Genomic DNA, 16,689 nt, shown 5'->3' with positions numbered 1-16,689 from the left:
GGGCTGGGCTCTGCCAGTCTGGCCTGGAAGGAAGGGAAGGGGTCTCCACGTCCCACCTGGGCCCACGGGGACTTGACGCCAGTCCAGCTCCCAACCTCCACGGAGGACTCATGACAACCAGTGCACAACTGAGAACTGCAGCGGCGCGGTGACATCACCAGCCCAGCCCCGGAGCCCGTGCACCTGCTCTGGGACGGCCGGGGGCGGGGGGTCAGCACCACTGAGGGGGCCCTGGGCACACGGAGCCCCCAGGCCACATCTCAACTCAGGTTCACCCGATCCTCAACGCCCCCGCCCTTCCCCCGAGCTGCACATCCCAGGACACTCTGTGCACCCGTCCGTCCGTCCTTGCCAAGATGACGCAGAACCAGCCAGCGTCTGTGGAAGTGGCAGCAGGAGAAACGGCCGGAGGCTCCCCGAGAGCAAACACAGGCCCTCCAGCTGCCTGCGGGGGTGGGGGGGGGCCCACACGCGCTGACCTCACATGCGCCCCCTCCTACCCCTGTGACCCGGGCCCCTCCCGCAGAGGTGCGCCCAGCACGCCCCTCCCACCCTAGCCGGGCCGCAGGTCTGGACAGCCCATGTCCGCGTGGCTGCGATTCCCAGGACACAGCGCTTCTCACTCAGCTGAGACCCTGCTGTCTAGGCACCCCGCCTCCAGACTTCGGAAGTTCACTGCAGGGGCCGCAGGAGAACCAGCACCCCAGGAACACCTGCACTGAGTGACCACGGGGACAAGAAGTTCACGCACAGTCTGCGTGGCTGCAGCCGGCAGGGGAGACCGGGGTTCCCTGAGCCCCAGGGACACTTCCTTACAAATCAGCGTGGGACAGGTGGACCGTTGGAACGGTGCTGTTTCTACCTAATTCTGCAATAAAATAAAGGGAACGTGCTCTGAGGAGATGCCTTCTCCTTCATCCCGCGATTCCAGTCACGCAGTCGGGTGGGCGTTCCTGCTGCAACAGCTCAGTGCTTCAGAGAGAATGGGTCATGGGCCACCGGAGGGAAAGGTGACCCTGACAGCCCGTGCTTACGGGCACGTGTCCTGAAGTCACGCCGCCCTTGGGTCAACCTCGCCGCTCATGGTCACGTCCTCTGCCTTTGTGAGTTTAAGCAAACCAGGCTGGACAAAGTCCACACACACACACACACGCAGCTGCCAGCACCCAGCTTGCACACGCCAGCCTCAGACGGTAACCTGATTCCAGGTGTCACCTTTGGCAGAAACTACCCATTGTCCTCACTTTAATTAAACAGAGACAAACAGCCATCTGCGTTCGGTAAACGGAGGACTCAGATTTCAGAAGCTGTTCTCGCACAACCTCTCCTCCCGTGCGAGAAACAGCCAGGGCCAAGCAAAGACAATGGGGGAGCCAGTGCCAGCGCCAGGTGAGGGCCCGCACCTGCGTCCGAGCCGCGCCCGCGCTGCCCGCGGGCCACCCCGACCGCCCCCTGCACGCGGCCCGCGGCCTCTTTCAAGGACGGCGGCGGCTCTGAAGAGCGTGCACCTCTCAGACTCGCGCGGGGCAGCTACTGGGGGCCTCTCCTGCCGGGAACGGCGGCCCTGGGGGTGGCCCGTGGGTGTGGCTGGGCGGCTGGTTCAGACACGTGGACCCAGGGTCCCAGTGACAGCGACACCTGCCCCCAAGCAGAGTTTCCGTTGGTGCACTGAGTCCACGCCCTCGGGCAGCAGGGAAAAGGCAAAGATAAGGTGGAAAAACAAACAGCCCTGCTTTGGACAGTCCGTAAAAGCTGTCAGGCCACGTTTGGCGCGTCACAAGGCCAGCGTCATAAAAGGCCCTGTGATCGCCCCCGCCCGCCAGCTGCATCCTGCCCGCGGGCTCTCTCCATCGGCTTCCGGGCGGCCTCTGTGTGGAGGGGCCCTCACCCTCCCGCAGCCAAGGACACGCTCTGGAACTGACCAAACTGGTTCCGTCCCGGCCGACGGCAGAAGAGCAATGATCCAAAACAAGCCTCCAACGCCGAAGGCCACAGGGACTGAGGCCGCCCTCCCGAAGCCGCCGGACCCCGGCGAGGCCCTTTCCCACCCACGGTGCCCGCTCCGGGGGCCCAGCCCCCGCTGAGAATCTCCACCCGGAACTTCCCCCCATCCGTGCAGGGGCCCGCGGGGCACGTGGGAGCGGCCCCACTCTCCAGGAGAGGGACGTGGCGCCCGGAGCGAGAGGACTCAGGCCAGGGTCACTCGCTGTCCTATGGTCACGGGCAGGGGGGACCCGCCGGGCTCCGGCCCCCCGTTCTGTTCCACACTGTGTGTGTGAGCGGCGTGCGCATCTCCAGAGCGGCCAGGACACACGCGGGACTCAGTCCTGGCGACCCTGCCCCCTCGCCCATCGCTAAAGATCACAGTCACCCAGCAAAGCAGGGAGGCACCTGCCGCACGAGCCGGCAGAACCCATCCTGGGCGAGGCCCCCGGGTGTGACCCAGAGAGACAGCAGAGCATCCAGCCACGTAAAGCCACAGAGCCTGTGTCTGCCGCCCCCCAAAACAGTCCCTGGACTGGATCTGGGCGCTGCGGGTCGGCACCCGTCCCCGCCGGCACAGCCCGCACCGGAGGGCGTAACTTCCCACGGGGCACTGTCTCCCCCTCCGCGCTGCGAAGGCACGTGCCAATCATGCCGCGTCCCTGCTGCGCGGCTCCCAGGAGAGCCAGAGCACGTTTCGTCAGCGAGGTTTCCATTCACAGAGGGAGTGAATCCCAGAAGGTAACTGTCACGGATCCAAAAGGTTTCCATTTTTAGCCCGTGTGTTCCTGGAACCCCACACCCACTTTTTACATCAGCGAAATAAACCAAAGGGCCTGCTACCGGGAACATTCTAGAAAAGCGGGCACCAGGGCAAACGGCCAAGGGTGTGGATGCGACCCGCAGAGGAAGGGTCCTTGGTTCGTTCGCGTGTCCCCAGGGCACCCGCCTGGCCGACAAAGACCCTGGCAGAGCAGAACCGCGGGCCCGACGCAGTCACAGGAAGCCGGCTGGCACCCCCGACGCCTCCGCTCTGGCCAGAACGGTGAACGGTGACCGGGGGTGTCTGAACGCTCGTGCCGCAAGCCAACGCCCCAGGAAATTCAGCAGACCCGGCGGCTCGGAGACCTAGAGGGAGCTGAGGTGCAGCTGCCCCGCCACCTCCCGGGAGGGCTCCCTGCACACGGCGACATCCCACAGCAGCGGAGCGCCCCCAGGAGAAGGGGCCCTGCACCATAGGGGACGGGATGCAGCCCGTCAGGGGGCCAACCCAGACGTGTGGGAAGGCACAGTCACACCCAGAGATGGCCACCGAGCGCAGCCTCGGGGAACGAGGAGGCAGGACACCTGCTCCCTAAGGCGGAGGCGGACGGCTGCCTGCGACCACCGTGGATACAGGAGGGACGGGACGGGGACAGGTCCCTACGGACCCTGTGCGCCTCAGCCAAGGGGGCTGGGCCGGGGGCTGGGGAAGCCTGACACCCTCATCTCCGCAGGGCGTTTTCACATGGTGACATTGCACGCTGTGTTCAGCAAACATGAAAAGTACTCAAAAAAAACGCTACAGTTGCTAAAAATGAGGGAAGTAAAATCAAAATGCGTGGATGTTAACGTGAACAAAAAGCATTCTTTCCAGGTATAGAAAATAGTGAGTTTTCAAAATGGTTTTGAATTAAAAAATAAAAAGAAAGGGCAGCTGGGGTCTGGAGCCCGGGGGGCACGGAATCACCACCGACGTCCTCTCCAGCCACACGGACAGAGTGGTCCCTGCTCAGGTGTCCCTGTGGGGTTCAAACACTCAGAAGCAGGGCCAACAAGCCTGTCTCGCCTCGAACGTCCAGGGGCCAGCAAAAGAGGCCAAGATCGGAGGCGATGGCTGCTCAGGGTCTGCGGCCTGGGGAGCCTTTACCGTTCTCAGCCCCGTGCCCCCGTCTCTGGGTGAGCCGAGGTGGCCTTCCGTGGGGCAGTGTAGGAACTCAGTGAAGGTAACAGAGAAAGAAGTGGGACCAGGCTCTCAGGTGGCCTGGTCGGGCCCGTGGTTCCCAAGGTGGCATCCGGAAGGCTGGCGTCACCTGGAGGTGCGTCCGTGCTGATCCTAAATGCCAGGCCCACGGCGCCAGGAGTTCCTTGGCCGGTGCGGGGCCGGGCAGGGAAAGGCTGCCTCTGTGCTTTCTGCCCCGAGAAGTGACACCGTGTGGGCGCCCCCAAAGCTCCACCAGACACAGCCGGCCGCTTACACCACCCTGCCCGCACCCGTCCCACCGCTCCCCCTCCAGCAGGGACAGGCACCCCCCCAGTTTCCGGGAGGAAGCCACACCCAGGACACAGAGCTGAGCCCCTTGGAAGGCGTCCACTGCCGCTGCAGGGAAGGCGCCCCTGGGTGTAGACGCCGCCAGGCTCTCAGCCATCAGAGGCACCGGAAGGAGGCAGGTGGCAAAGTTCCACCACAACTTTGGTTCTGTACATGGCTACACTGGGGCTCAGGGCGCAGGGTCGCATCCTCTCTGGGAAGCACCGCGGACTCACCCAGCAGGTGGCCCGGAGGAGACACGGGCACACCTGTTTCCTCCCCGCACAGGTGAGGCTAGGGAAGGCAGGCGCCCCCACGGCGAGTCACCTCCGCGTGTGGGAATCCGGCATCCTTTGGTCCTGTGAGCCCCCACTCAGTCCTCCACACCAGGCTGAACCCCCGGTCGCCAACCATCAGGGTCAGCAGACAGCACCCAGAGGGACCAGGCCGTTCAAAGAACATTTCCACTTAAAAAGCAGACAGCCATTCATGTTTGCCAAAGACACAGCGTCATCGCTGTGTTTACCTTCCATCTGACAGAGCGTCCTGTTCCGGAGCCGCGGCACCGTGCCACCCACACAGAACCCTGGGCACAGGGCTTTGCCCATGCCTTTATCACTAAGAGAAACAGGCAAGCGGCATCTTTACGTCACGGCCGGGGAACTCGGGCTCAGGGACTGAATCCTGGAAGGTAACTGTCACGGATCCGAAAGGTGCTCTTACGGAGGCGTGCACGGTTCGCTCATCTTCAGGACGGCGTGCACGTGACCAGTGCGGGGAGGTCCGGGGTCCCTGCGAGCCCCGTGAGTGGAAGCTGCAGCTAACCAGACGGACGGGACCCTCGAGGGACCGGAAGGCTCCCCAGAGAGAGCACGGCAGGAAGAGCCCCAGGGGAGGCCGAGGGCTTACCTGTTCCAGGTGGGCTCGTGCACAGTGGGGACTCACCACCTGGAGGGAGAAGAAACACGGTCAGCAGGTGCGTCCTCTCTCTCCAGGGAAAACGAGGCATCACGGCCAGGTGAGGCTCCCACGCCCGCATCCACCCCGACCACAGGCACGGCCCCAGAGCCCCAGCATCGCAGGACACAAAGACCCGACTTAGCGAGTGCAAGCTTTGGCTCACTTCTTTTGTAAAGTCGGGGTGCTGTTCGGAGACTGCATGAAACCAGGGCGCCTGCCCCCAAGAGAAGTGCCCACGGCTCGTAAACACAGACCCTCATCTCTAATGGGGGGGACCCAGGGGACTCCCAGCTGGTGCCAGCCCTCCTCACCCAGCAGTGGGGGGAGCGGGGCCAGGAGAAGGAGGCGGGGCTCCGCCTGGGGGTCTTGCAGCCGCCCCCCGCCCCCCCCCCCACAAACACATCCAGGGCTCCCATTCTCCACGAAGCAACCGCCTTTCCCAGAACGATTTCCACAAGCGGAACTGAAAACAGAGTCGAACGGGAGGCAAGCTCAGCGCGGACACTTCACCCTAGGCTGGAGCTCCGAGCGTGAGCCGGTGGGAGGGGGTCCCTCTGGCTCCACCACCGGCCCCTGCAGATGTGAGTGCACGGAAGAAGACACGCGGTCCAGCGTGATGAGGCCACCGCTGCAGTCAGGTCATGAGAGACACAGCTGCCGGCAGCCGGGACGACAGACCCAACGGAGATAAAGACCCCGGAGCAGGTGGGACCCCTGCTCCGCCCCTCCTGGCCACGGGGCCTCGGGCTCTGATCACCCTGGGCCTCGACTTCGTGGTCTGAGAGCCGCAGGGAGCAGGAGCCTGTGGTCTCAGAACAAGGCAGCCTCCCTAGGCAGGCGGGGCGGTCGGCAGGGGAGGGGACCAGCTCGTGCGGCTCCAGAAGGCCCAGATCCCGGCACTGCAAGCCGGACCAGCTCCCGTGAGCTGCCTCCTGGCTCTGTTCCCCCAGGACTCCTTGCATCCCCATCCTCAGAGGCTTTTCTAAAAGTGTGCATGGCAGGAGAAACCACAGGGATCTGACAAACTGTCCTTGTGGGCTGGAGTGTGTGGCCGGTGACCTTGGCTCCTGCCACAATGACTATTTATAGCTCCTATACCAAGGAACTTCTTTTGCCAAGCTCCTCAAGGAACATGACACACAGTCATTCGTCTGGGACGTGTCATTACTCCCCCAGGACTCTGACTCACGCTCTCGCCTGGGGCAGGGCCCTCTCTCTGGGACCCCATCCCCTCCCCTACACCCAGCAGCCCCTCCCCGCACACTCCACAGCCCCTCCCACTGCCCAGAGTGGCTGACCCAACAGTTGGCTTTGCTCGACACTGAGAATTCCCGGGAAGCAGGAACAATCTGGAAAAGCAGGGCGTTACAGGACGGTGCTGGCAGTCAGACCAGGAGCTCCATGGTTACTGGAGCAGGATGACTAATTCCATCCTTTGTCCAGTTTTCATTTGGTACAGGCTTGTGTCCTGGTGCCTCACTAAACACTTGACACAGGTGAGGAACGTGCAAGGAATCAGAGCTCCCATCTTTGAAAAAATCACTATCTGAATTCCACACAGTGGAATATTATTCAGCAATAAAAAAGGAATGTGCTATCAGGCCATGAAAAGACCTGGACGACCCTCAACTGCTGATTCACTAAATGGAAGAAGCCAACCTGAAAAGGCAAGGTACTGAATGAGTCCAACTTTGTGGCATCTGGGAGAGGCACAACCGTGGAGACAGTAAAGGAGATCAGAGGTTGCTGGGGACCCCCCCCCGAGGCCACAGGGGTGCAGGCCCAGCCTGGGGAGTCCTCCAGAACACAAGGCAGGGCTCTGTGCTCTGGGCACCCCCGGGCTCCCCGCTCCCCGGCCAGCACAACGAGTCTGGGCTGTGGTCACGTCACTGAGAGCTGTGCCAGCTGCACCAATCTTGTCACTTTTGCGGAGTGCCTTCTCCTGTCAGGCACACGTTACTACACAAACGGACAAGCCCTCAGGGAGCAGACAGTCCTCCCACACGCCACATGGACTGTCCCCTCCGTCAGTCCATGAGCTGGCATGTGGTGGGGTGAGTGGGGTCCCCAGCTCAGAGGAGCAAAACTCCCCGGGGTTCCTGCCAGAAAGGGGCCAGAGGACCGACTCCGACCCTCCTGCCCGTCTTTCACACGCACTGCTGTGCAAGGCAGACAGCAAACATCTGAGGAAAGGCCTCAGGACAGAATGCCTGCAAATGACCATGCACAGGACATACCGACTCGGAGACGAGGGCGTCTGGGGGGAAGCCACCGGCTGGGAAGAGAAAACTAACATTTGCATCAGCGCTGCAGACACCTGACTGAGTAAAGGCCACCGACCACTGGACACATGGACACCCATTCCTTCCACGTGGCACGAAGAACCCCAGGATGGGAGCTACCTGCATGTGACGTGTCCTCCCTTCCAGTAAGGAAGAGGGGGCAGCTGACCACAGCCTGGCAGCACCCGGAGCTGGACCACCGTGCTCGGCACTACGGGTGTGAGCAGAGTGCAGTCAGCACCCTGGCTGCACCTCCTGGAGCCTCAGGCGGCCCCCAGCTCCCAGCTCTGCATCCTGACCACAGAGGCAGAAGCACCGGGCTCCCGGGACCCAGGGCTGCAGCCACACAGCTGCAGGCTCCCCACCTGCCCCTCTGACCTCCAGGCCCTGCCTGCCTCCCAGTCGGGAGCAGCGCGCTCTCAGGATGGAGGCCCCGAATAACCATGCGGTGGCCGTCCAGGGTTCAGGTCGTGTCAGGAGCGGCAGCGCGAACTCACGGCTTTCCCTCCCGGGCCGCGGTGCGACCTGTGACCACACGCCTCGCAGTGCCGTCAGGGCTCCTGCTATTTTCATGGGACAAACACGGGGGCGCTAGGGCGTTTCCAGGCGGCCTGGGCACCCTCCGCGTGAAAGTCTCTTCAGCCTCTGCAGGGCCGCCCCCACTCACTGATGGGGCCAAAAACCAAGGGGGCAGCCAGCACGCATTCGGGACTGGGGAGGGTGGGGGTCCCGACGCGGCTCTGTTCCTCGATCCCATCCTGTGTGTGCGGCCCACAGACCTAAGTGCATGGTGAGTGTGCTCGGGGGCACCAGGCACCCCTCAGGGTCTGGGCAGGCGCCTCCCCTGAGCAGCCCCTTCCCCGCCCAAGTGGCGGGAGGAGGACAGCTTCCTCCAGCAGCCGCAAGGCCCGGGATGCACGGAAAGCGACGAGCCGATGGGGATGCGCAGAAGGCGACTCAGGTGCAGAGACGAGCGGACGGGGAGGCACCTGCAGCGATGCGCGGAGGGAGACGAGCGGACTGGGATACAGGGATTGGAAATGCATCTGCACGAATGCGCAGACCGGAATGTATGGAAAGAGATGAGCGTCAGGGATGCACCTGCTGGATGCGCGGAGGGAGATGCGCGGAAGGAGACGGGCAGCCGGGGTTGTAGGGATTGAGATGCACCTGCACGAACGCTCAGACCGGGATGTGCAGTTCGGTATGTGTGGACGGGGATGCCCTGGCCCAGTCCCAACAGGTCCAGGCACACCTGCAGGCCCTTCTCGCCGCCGCACAACCCGGGAAGCTGCTGAGCGTCCCGTCTGGGCCACGTAGGTGCGACGCTGGGTCCAAACTCCACATTCCTCCCCTGACAGGAACGGAAGCCTCGGTAAGGGTGTCAGGGAGGCGACGTTGAGGGAATGGGGTAGGAGGCAGAGCCAGCGCCCACTAGTGACTAAGGAAGCCGCAGAGGGGGCCCCAGAGGCCTGCACTTTATGGCCCTGTCACAGGTCCATGTGGGGCGAGTCGCCGTTACCAAGGACGACCACAAACAAACAGGGCTGCGCCCAGCCGCACCCGCCTGCAGGGCGCCTGCTGCCTGCCCGTATCAGCAGCCTGCCCCGGAGCCGCCGGGTGGGCCAGTGGGCAGGACAGAGGGGGCCTTGCAGGCGGGAGCAACGGTGCCCCGGGGAATGGGAGTGAGTGTGCCCATGTGACTGTGTGTGTGACAGTGAGCGCACACCCCACAAAGACGCAGCCTGCACCTGGCTTCCGAGGGAGTTGCAGTGCTGCGGATGCCCCGGGGCCAATGCGGGGCTCCTTCTCCAGGAGGAGTGCGGCCGTCTCTGACAGCCCCCCGGGGCGCCTCCGGTCACCCCGCCAGGAGACACAAGACACGGGGCCGGGAGGGGGACGCAAAGACCCCCACTCAGGGCAGAGGCGCACACCCTTCCCCGCGAGCCCGCCCGCTTCCAGGGTGAAGAATCAGGGTCCGAGCAGGCGGGGTCCACAGCGGCGCAGAAGGGCTTCCGGGCGCCGGGCATGCTACGTCTCTCCACCTGGGATCTGATCACACAGGTGCGTCCAGCATCAGAACACATTGGGCTGGACACTTAGGACATGGGACTTCTCCGAATGTGGGCTTCGATTTTAAATAGAAGTTGATTTTCAAATATATGCTTAGTTTCCAGTGCCACAGAGTCGGCTGGATAGAACAGAAAAGGCTGAGGACCTTAAATTCTGGAGCACCCCTGCCCGATTGACTCGGGCAGCCCTTGCTCTGTGAACTCAGCCTTCCTTGGCTGTGAAATGCGGATCCCACCTCCTGGGGGATGCGGGGCCGTGAACCAAGAGATACGAGGAGCGGCTTTGATAAAGCGGGTGGGAGGGCACCCAGGTCCCTACAAGAGGGGGACAGTGAAGGAAGACCATCCCGTTGCACTGAGGGACACTCCCTGCAGAGCACAGATAGTGTGTCCTGGCAGCAGGGCTGGCTCTGGAATCACCCGCAGCAGGGAGCGAGCTGGCATTTGCCTGGGTGGGTCCAGGAGGCGAGGACACCTGAAAGGTGGTGTCCCACGGCGGGGACAGGACCCCCGCCGCTCCCCGGAATTCCATGTGCTTCTGGGGAAGGACCTGTCTGGATGTCAGGTCTGGCAGGTAACGTGGAAAACAACTTGCCCAGTGGTCTTAGCGAATGAAGGAGCGCGTTTTGCTTCAATTTACTCATACTCAGAATAAAAGTTAAGGTCCTGGCCGAGGAGAAGGCACATGGGGACAATGGAGGGGACCCCAGCACCGAGCCAGGACTGCCCTGAGGACCCCCAACAGCAGGGCAGGAGCAGGGTACCCATGCACCTACCCCGCGTGGAGCACCTGTCCCTGGCCAGTCCGTGCCCCACAGGACCGCTGCAGGTGTCCTCCTGGGGGGGGGGTGTCCCGCCCATCACACAGGCGCCAGCCCCTCCCCTCACCCTCCCACACCAAGCCCCCTCCCCCCAACACTGCAGGCTGACAGCTGCATGGCCAGGGCGTCCTTGCAGCCAGGGACCCAGGGCCCAGGACAGGGATCAGGACACCATCCCTCAGGGTTGAACACCTCGACCAGACTGGCCCAGATAACAGTGTCTCTGTGCACAAGGTGGGCAGAGCCAGGACACACGGGACCACGAGCTGCACCGAAACTTCAGGACAAATAAAGGGGGGACGTTTCCTTTTTCTTAAAAGAAGAGCTTAAAAATGATATGGCGCCACCCCCACGACTTTTTCACACGCTCCTTGTTGCAAACAGAAAGGAATAAAAGACGCAAACAGAAACAACAGTTGCTTAAGGATGGAAATGGTGCCGTCCACAAAGGGGGATACCTAGGGGATTTCCCCCAAAATACCTAAAAGAACACAATTTACATGTCTAAAAATGGGACAATGAGCAGCCTGGCCTTTTCCAACTGTCCTCTGATCCAGGGAAGGTCTGAGGAGAAAAGGAAAAAGTGACAAATTTTAATAGCTTGCAACTTACCACCAAATCTTAAAAGAGGTTCAATTTAAAAAAAAAAAAAAAAAGAAAAGAAAAAAAGTAGGGTTCCTTCTGGATATACGCCCAGGAGCGGGATTCCTGGGTCATATGGTAAGTCTGTTCCTAGTCTTTTGAGGAATCTCCATACTGTTTTCCACAGTGGCTGCACCAAACTGCATTCCCACCAGCAGTGTAGGAGGGTTCCCCTTTCTCCACAGCCTCTCCAGCATTTGTCGTTTGTGGATTTTTGAATGACGGCCATTCTCACTGGTGTGAGGTGATACCTCATTATAGCTTTGATTTGCATTTCTCTGATAATTAGTGATACTGAGCATTGTTTCATGTGCCTATTGATCATTTGTATTTCTTCCTTGGAGAATTGCTTGTTTAGGTCCTCTGCCCATTTTTGGATTGGGTTGTTTGGTTGTTTCTTATTAAGTCGTATGAGCTGCTTATATATTCTGGAGATCAAGCCTTTGAAGGAACCCTACTTCAAAAAGACACCTGCACCCCAATGTTCACAGCAGCACTATTTGCAATACCAATGACATGGAAACAGCCTAAATGTCCACCGACAGATGACTGGGTAAAGAAGAGGTCGTATATTTATACAATGGAATACTACTCAGTCATAAAAAATGACAACATAACGCCATTTGCAGCAACACGGATGTCCCTGGAGAATGTCATTCTAAGTGAAGTGAGCCAGAAAGAGAAAGAAAAGTACCATATGAGATCACTCATATGTGGAATCTAAACAAAAAACAAAACAGAAATACAAAACAGAAACAGACTCATAGACATAGAATCAAACTTGTGGTTGCCAAGGGGGCAGGGGGTGGGAAGGGACAGACTGGAATTTCAAAATGTATAATAGATAAACAAGATTATACTGTATAGCACAGGGAAATATATACAAGATCTTGTGGTGGCTCACAGACAAAAAAAATTTGACAATGAATATATGTACGTTCATGTATAACTGAAAAACTGTGCTCTACACTGGAATTTGATATAACATTGTAAAATGATTATAAATCAATAAAAATGTTAAATAAAACAAAGTAAAAAAAAAATCTTAAAAGAGGGTACTTTTTGATAGCTCAGTGGTAGAGCGTGTGGTAGAGCGTGTGCTTAGCAGGCATGAGGTCCTGGGTTCCGTGCCCAGTTCCTCCATTAAAAAAAAAAAACCTTAGAAGAAAATGCTGCAAATTTAGCATTAGACCACATAAGGCCAGCTAGCTCAGTCCGAATGTCCACGTACCCATGTCCCATAAACCCGCATGGGTTCACCTGATGACGCTAAACTTCCACCCACGTCTGCTAAATCCTGCTCACGGGGTCACTCTCCACCCAGAATCCCAACCCGAGAGCCTAAGAACTGCCTGCAGCCCCGGCCCCTCTGATCGGGGCCCATTCCATTTGCCAGGCCTTCCTTCAAAGGCCCAGCAGTTCCCTCCTGCCACCCCTTCCCCAGAACCCGGCCCTCCCCTCTCCTGGGCAGCTCCCAGCTCCCCCGCAGGCCTCTCCCACAAAATGCTTTTCCCAAGTAAAGGAGGAAATCTCCAAGGGCACAAAGGTTTCAGAGAAAGACTCCAGAACCAGGATATCTGCCTCCCACCCTGCAAGAGGCCGGGTGAGTTTCCTCTGAAGACGCCCTGAGCGGGGCCGGGGGAGGCCGGCCGCCCAGAGCCCCGTGCGCAGCCCCGGGCAGAAACCACGGCACACCTGCTCTGGGAAGTTCCAGGGGGGATCGGGGGGTGCGCGGAGCAGACACACAGAAGAAGAAGAAATGCCCTGAGACACGCCCACAGGACCCCGAGGGGGACAGAGGGGCCCCTAGGAGCTATTTCTGTGCCTGACGGAAAGCAGAGGCGGGCACGTCCTGAATCCCTGCTCAAAATAAACAGCTTCGCCGGAGAGAAAACAAAGCGCAGGGCGAGACGGGAGTTTAACTCTGCAAATTAAAATGCGGAGGCGGGGACTCCAACGCGTGGCTGACTACTGTCATCCTGCTGCTCAAAATGGAGCTGAAAGAAGGAGAAACCGGGGCTGTTTCAGCTGAAACCCAGCCTGTACAGGCAGCCTCGCAGAAGCACCGCTGGCAGCTTGGTTAGAAATCTTCCTCTCCTCCAACTACAAGCAACTTCAAACGGGAGGCGTGAGGGAGCCCACAGACCCCGTGAAACCCCCGCGTGTCCATCCACGGTCCTGACATCGGTGGGGGGCCTCCCCCAGGTGGCGGGGGTGCCCACGGACACATGCGGTGGGGAGGGGGGACTGCCACGAGGCACCAGGTGTCCAGAGCTGTGCGGACAGGTCCAAAGCCAGTTTCCTGAGCATGAGGCCTGCAGAGCAGAGGTCCCCACAGCCCACAAGCCTGTCCTCCCCACGGGGGACAGGGGACACTGACATTGGCACAGGGTTCTGTCACCCCTCCCAGCTTGAATGTAACGCTTGGGAGACAACGGAGGAAAAGGGCAGCAGAGGGGGAACCTCAGAGACCACGACCTGGCTGGAACCCCCTCTCCCGGACGGGACGTGTCATGACCTCACCACCCCCAAACCACCAGGGACTGCAGGCCCGACTCCAGAACAGACGGCCCAGGGGGGAGGAGGGGCCGGGAGGACCGATCTGCGGATAGCAGAAGACACAAAACCCTGCCAGGCCCGGGGACAGGCAGGGACCCGCTGCCATCCTCTTAGCTGTAGGGGGACACACCAGAGTCACGAGCTACCACAGGGCCATCAGAACCCAGACTCAGTCCCGGGGGTCCTTCCCCGGGGGTCCCCTGGCTCGAGGGGCGGCTTCCAGCAGCCACACGTGCACACGCCCGTTTACTACTTCTGTTCCCCCAAAAAGAGCGTGGCTGCGGGGAGAGAAACAACTGCTTGAGACAGGGTTCCATGCACGAGGAGCCCCATCTCTGACAGGCAGCGGGGCAGATAATCACGGCCGAGGGCGTCATCCTGTTTTTGTTTACACGGCAGTGGCAGGTGCCCCGCCCACAGCACGTTTCAGGGCTGCAGGGGCCTGTCTCGGCCCGGCTCCTGCCTCACCGCCTGACCCACCAGGACGCGCGTTTGACATGTCACCAGAGGGACGTCTGCTTTGAATCGAGGGGCCTTGCGGTCCTGCTGCCCTTACTCTGTCCCCAAAGCCCGGCCACGTGGGTCAGGTGGGACAGCCCTCCCGATGCCCCGCAGGCAGGCGCCCCTCTGCTCCCCGCCTCCGGCCTCAGCAATCCAGCTCGCCTGTGTCTGACCATCTCCTGGGAAACTGGGTCCCCTGTGCCCAAGGCAGGTCCCAGAGAAAACTAGAATCACTTTGTTTAAAATATCTCAAAACACTGCTGTTACCATCCGTCCTGTCCCCCCAGGTCCTCGGGGTGGGGGTGGGGACAGGGCCCTGGTCCTTGGTCTCCCTGTAAAGGACCACAAGGTGCCTGGCCAAAGATGACGGTGCCGGAAGGAACCTTCCAGAACGTACACATTTAAATGACCGCAGCTCTCCAAGGGTCACCTGGAGACAGCACGTGTCTAGCATCCAATTGTGTTATGACTGCAAAAAAAGCTGACGAACTAAAACCCCGCTGGGACTGACCGAGGGCCTGAGTCAGGCCCAGGAGCAGACCGCTGTGACAAAGGGTCCCAGGACCCACGGTCGAGGGGTTTATCAAACATCTGGAGCACGGAGCCGCCTCCAGTGAACGCGGAGAAACGCGTGTTCCCAGAATTTCAGACGCTGTTTTGAGCAACGTAAGCAGCCCCCAGGCCCAGGTGCCCCTCCCCTCAGGGACGGCCTCTCCAGTCAAGAATGAGTGACACACGTGGCTCCAGGAGTGAGAAGGATGTGGCCCAAAAGTCGGGTCCCAGGGCGCCTCCCACGTGTAAATAGCAGCATCTGGACGCGCGGTGGCCCAGGCTGTCCCACCGCCTCCTGCTCCCCAGGTAAGGAGGCTGCCGGGCGGCAGGTGAGTGCAGGTCTACCTTGGGTCTGCATGGGCCCTGCCTCGTGGGCCACTCACTCCACAATGTGGAACAAAAAGTGACGATTTGGGGAAAACAGGGCAGGTTTTTATATTCTATGATTTACTTAAAATGAATGTATTTCAAAAGATTAGAATTCCCTTCTGGGCTCTTCTGGGGGCAAGCTGGTGAATCCTACATAAACATCACTTAGACGTGGGCTGCACTGGGGAGCAAATCAGTCATGGGGGGCGAGACTCTCAACGACGCAGCCACAACCACGCCAGCCTCCACACCGCCCTCTGTCTCCTCCCGTGAAACGGCGGACGTGGTGCCGCTAGCCCGCCCGGTGCCCAGCAAGGCCCCCAAGTCGGGCACGGAGAATGGGGACCCACAGCCAGCCACCGACAGCAGAGCCAGCCAGTCCCCAAGGGAACCCGTCCTGCTGGCCGCCTCCGAGCCCAAGGCAGACCCAAGGCCCAGACCGACGCCCCGGCTCGGGCCCAGATGACTCGCGGTTTTAAAAACACAAATTTCTGCACAAAGGAAGCCGCTGTGTTTACAGAAAACTAGCACTTCCCTGGCGCGGCTGCGCGAGGCGTGCAGACCATCCAGGCAGCCCCCACGCCCGGGCCACGGCCTCTGCTGGTAGGAATTCACATGGTGGGGGGCCCCAAACTCTGGGCCGCGGGGTAACAGCTTCGGGGGTGCAATGTGCAGAGTGACTTTTTTCTAATTAAAAAGCCAAAGAAGGGGGAGGGTATACTTCAAGTGGTAGAGCACGCGCTCAGCATGCACGAGGCCCTGGGTTCGATCCCCAGCCCCTCCTCCAGGAATAAACAGACAAACCTAATTACCTTTCCTCACCAAAAATAAACAAAATTGTGGAACACAATTAAAGAAAAAAAAAGTCAAAAAAGATGGGTGGGGACAGGCCTACCAGGAAAGCGGTCTTACGGGAAAAGGGACGGGAGCTTAACGCCTCTTCCAACCCCAGTGACAACTTGCGAAAATGAAACACAGGACAGGGAAGCAGCCGGGATGTCCTTCCGGGGCTGATGGATAAATAAACTGCGGTCCCTCCGGACAAGGGGATATTACTCAGCAGTAAAGAGAAGTGAATGGTCAAGCCACGAGAAGACAGGGAGGGACCTTCGATGCACGTGGCTAAGTGAAAAACGCCAGTCCGAAAAGGCTGCCGGCGGCATGGTTCCCACCATACGGAAAACCGTGGAGACAGCAAAGGGGCTGCCAGGGGTCGGGAGAGGACGGAGGAACAGGCGGTGCTCCGAGGACGTGCGGCGCAGGGAAGCTGCTCTCTGTGGGACCCTAACGGGGAGTACATGTCATCAGACGCTTGTCCAGATCCGCGGGGCGAACGACACAGTGAGCCGCCGTGTGCACCGCGGACTCCGTCAGCCATAAGGCAGCAGGGCTGGAGCGTCGCTGAACAGGTGGCACCGTGCCTGCGCGCACGCCAGTGGAAAGAGGGCTCCGGGCGAGTCCCTGAATTCGTACTCTCCCCTCGATTTTGCTGCGACCCCGAAACTGCCCTAAAACAGAACTATTCATTAAAAAAAATGGCCAAATGTGAAAACGCAGGCACACGTGGATCAGTGGAACCTCTACCCAGACTGACCTCCCTGCTTGGTCCCGGATGGCGGCAGCCCACGTGGCCCTGGCAGCCAGCTCGGGGCCTGGCC

General features: G+C 60.1%; 1 protein-coding gene across 12 annotated transcripts in view; it reads right to left on the bottom strand.

Moving 5' to 3' along the window:
* TNS3 (tensin 3) overlaps window positions 1-16,689 on the bottom strand; it is a 151,067-nt gene that overhangs the window by 96,430 nt on the left and 37,948 nt on the right. For 9 of the 12 annotated variants that reach the window (XM_032476345.1, XM_032476344.1, XM_032476348.1 and 6 more), the window contains one exon: window positions 5,183-5,221. The exons of 1 other annotated variant lie outside the window; for it this stretch is intronic. Coding sequence is in view for 7 of the 11 variants with exons in the window: in XM_032476337.1 (XP_032332228.1) it covers window positions 5,183-5,221 (39 nt within the window). In the remaining 4 variants the exon portion in view is untranslated. Of the gene's footprint in view, window positions 1-4,509; window positions 4,732-5,182; window positions 5,222-16,689 lie in introns of those variants that run through there. 2 more of the 12 variants (XM_032476342.1, XM_032476346.1) reach the window with 2 other exon arrangements.

The sequence above is a fragment of the Camelus ferus genome, unplaced genomic scaffold (genome assembly GCF_009834535.1).
Source record: "Camelus ferus isolate YT-003-E unplaced genomic scaffold, BCGSAC_Cfer_1.0 contig385, whole genome shotgun sequence".
Classification (NCBI taxonomy): domain Eukaryota; kingdom Metazoa; phylum Chordata; class Mammalia; order Artiodactyla; family Camelidae; genus Camelus; species Camelus ferus.
The sequence above is the reverse complement of the archived record's forward strand: the minus strand, read 5'-3'. Positions and strand labels throughout refer to the sequence as shown.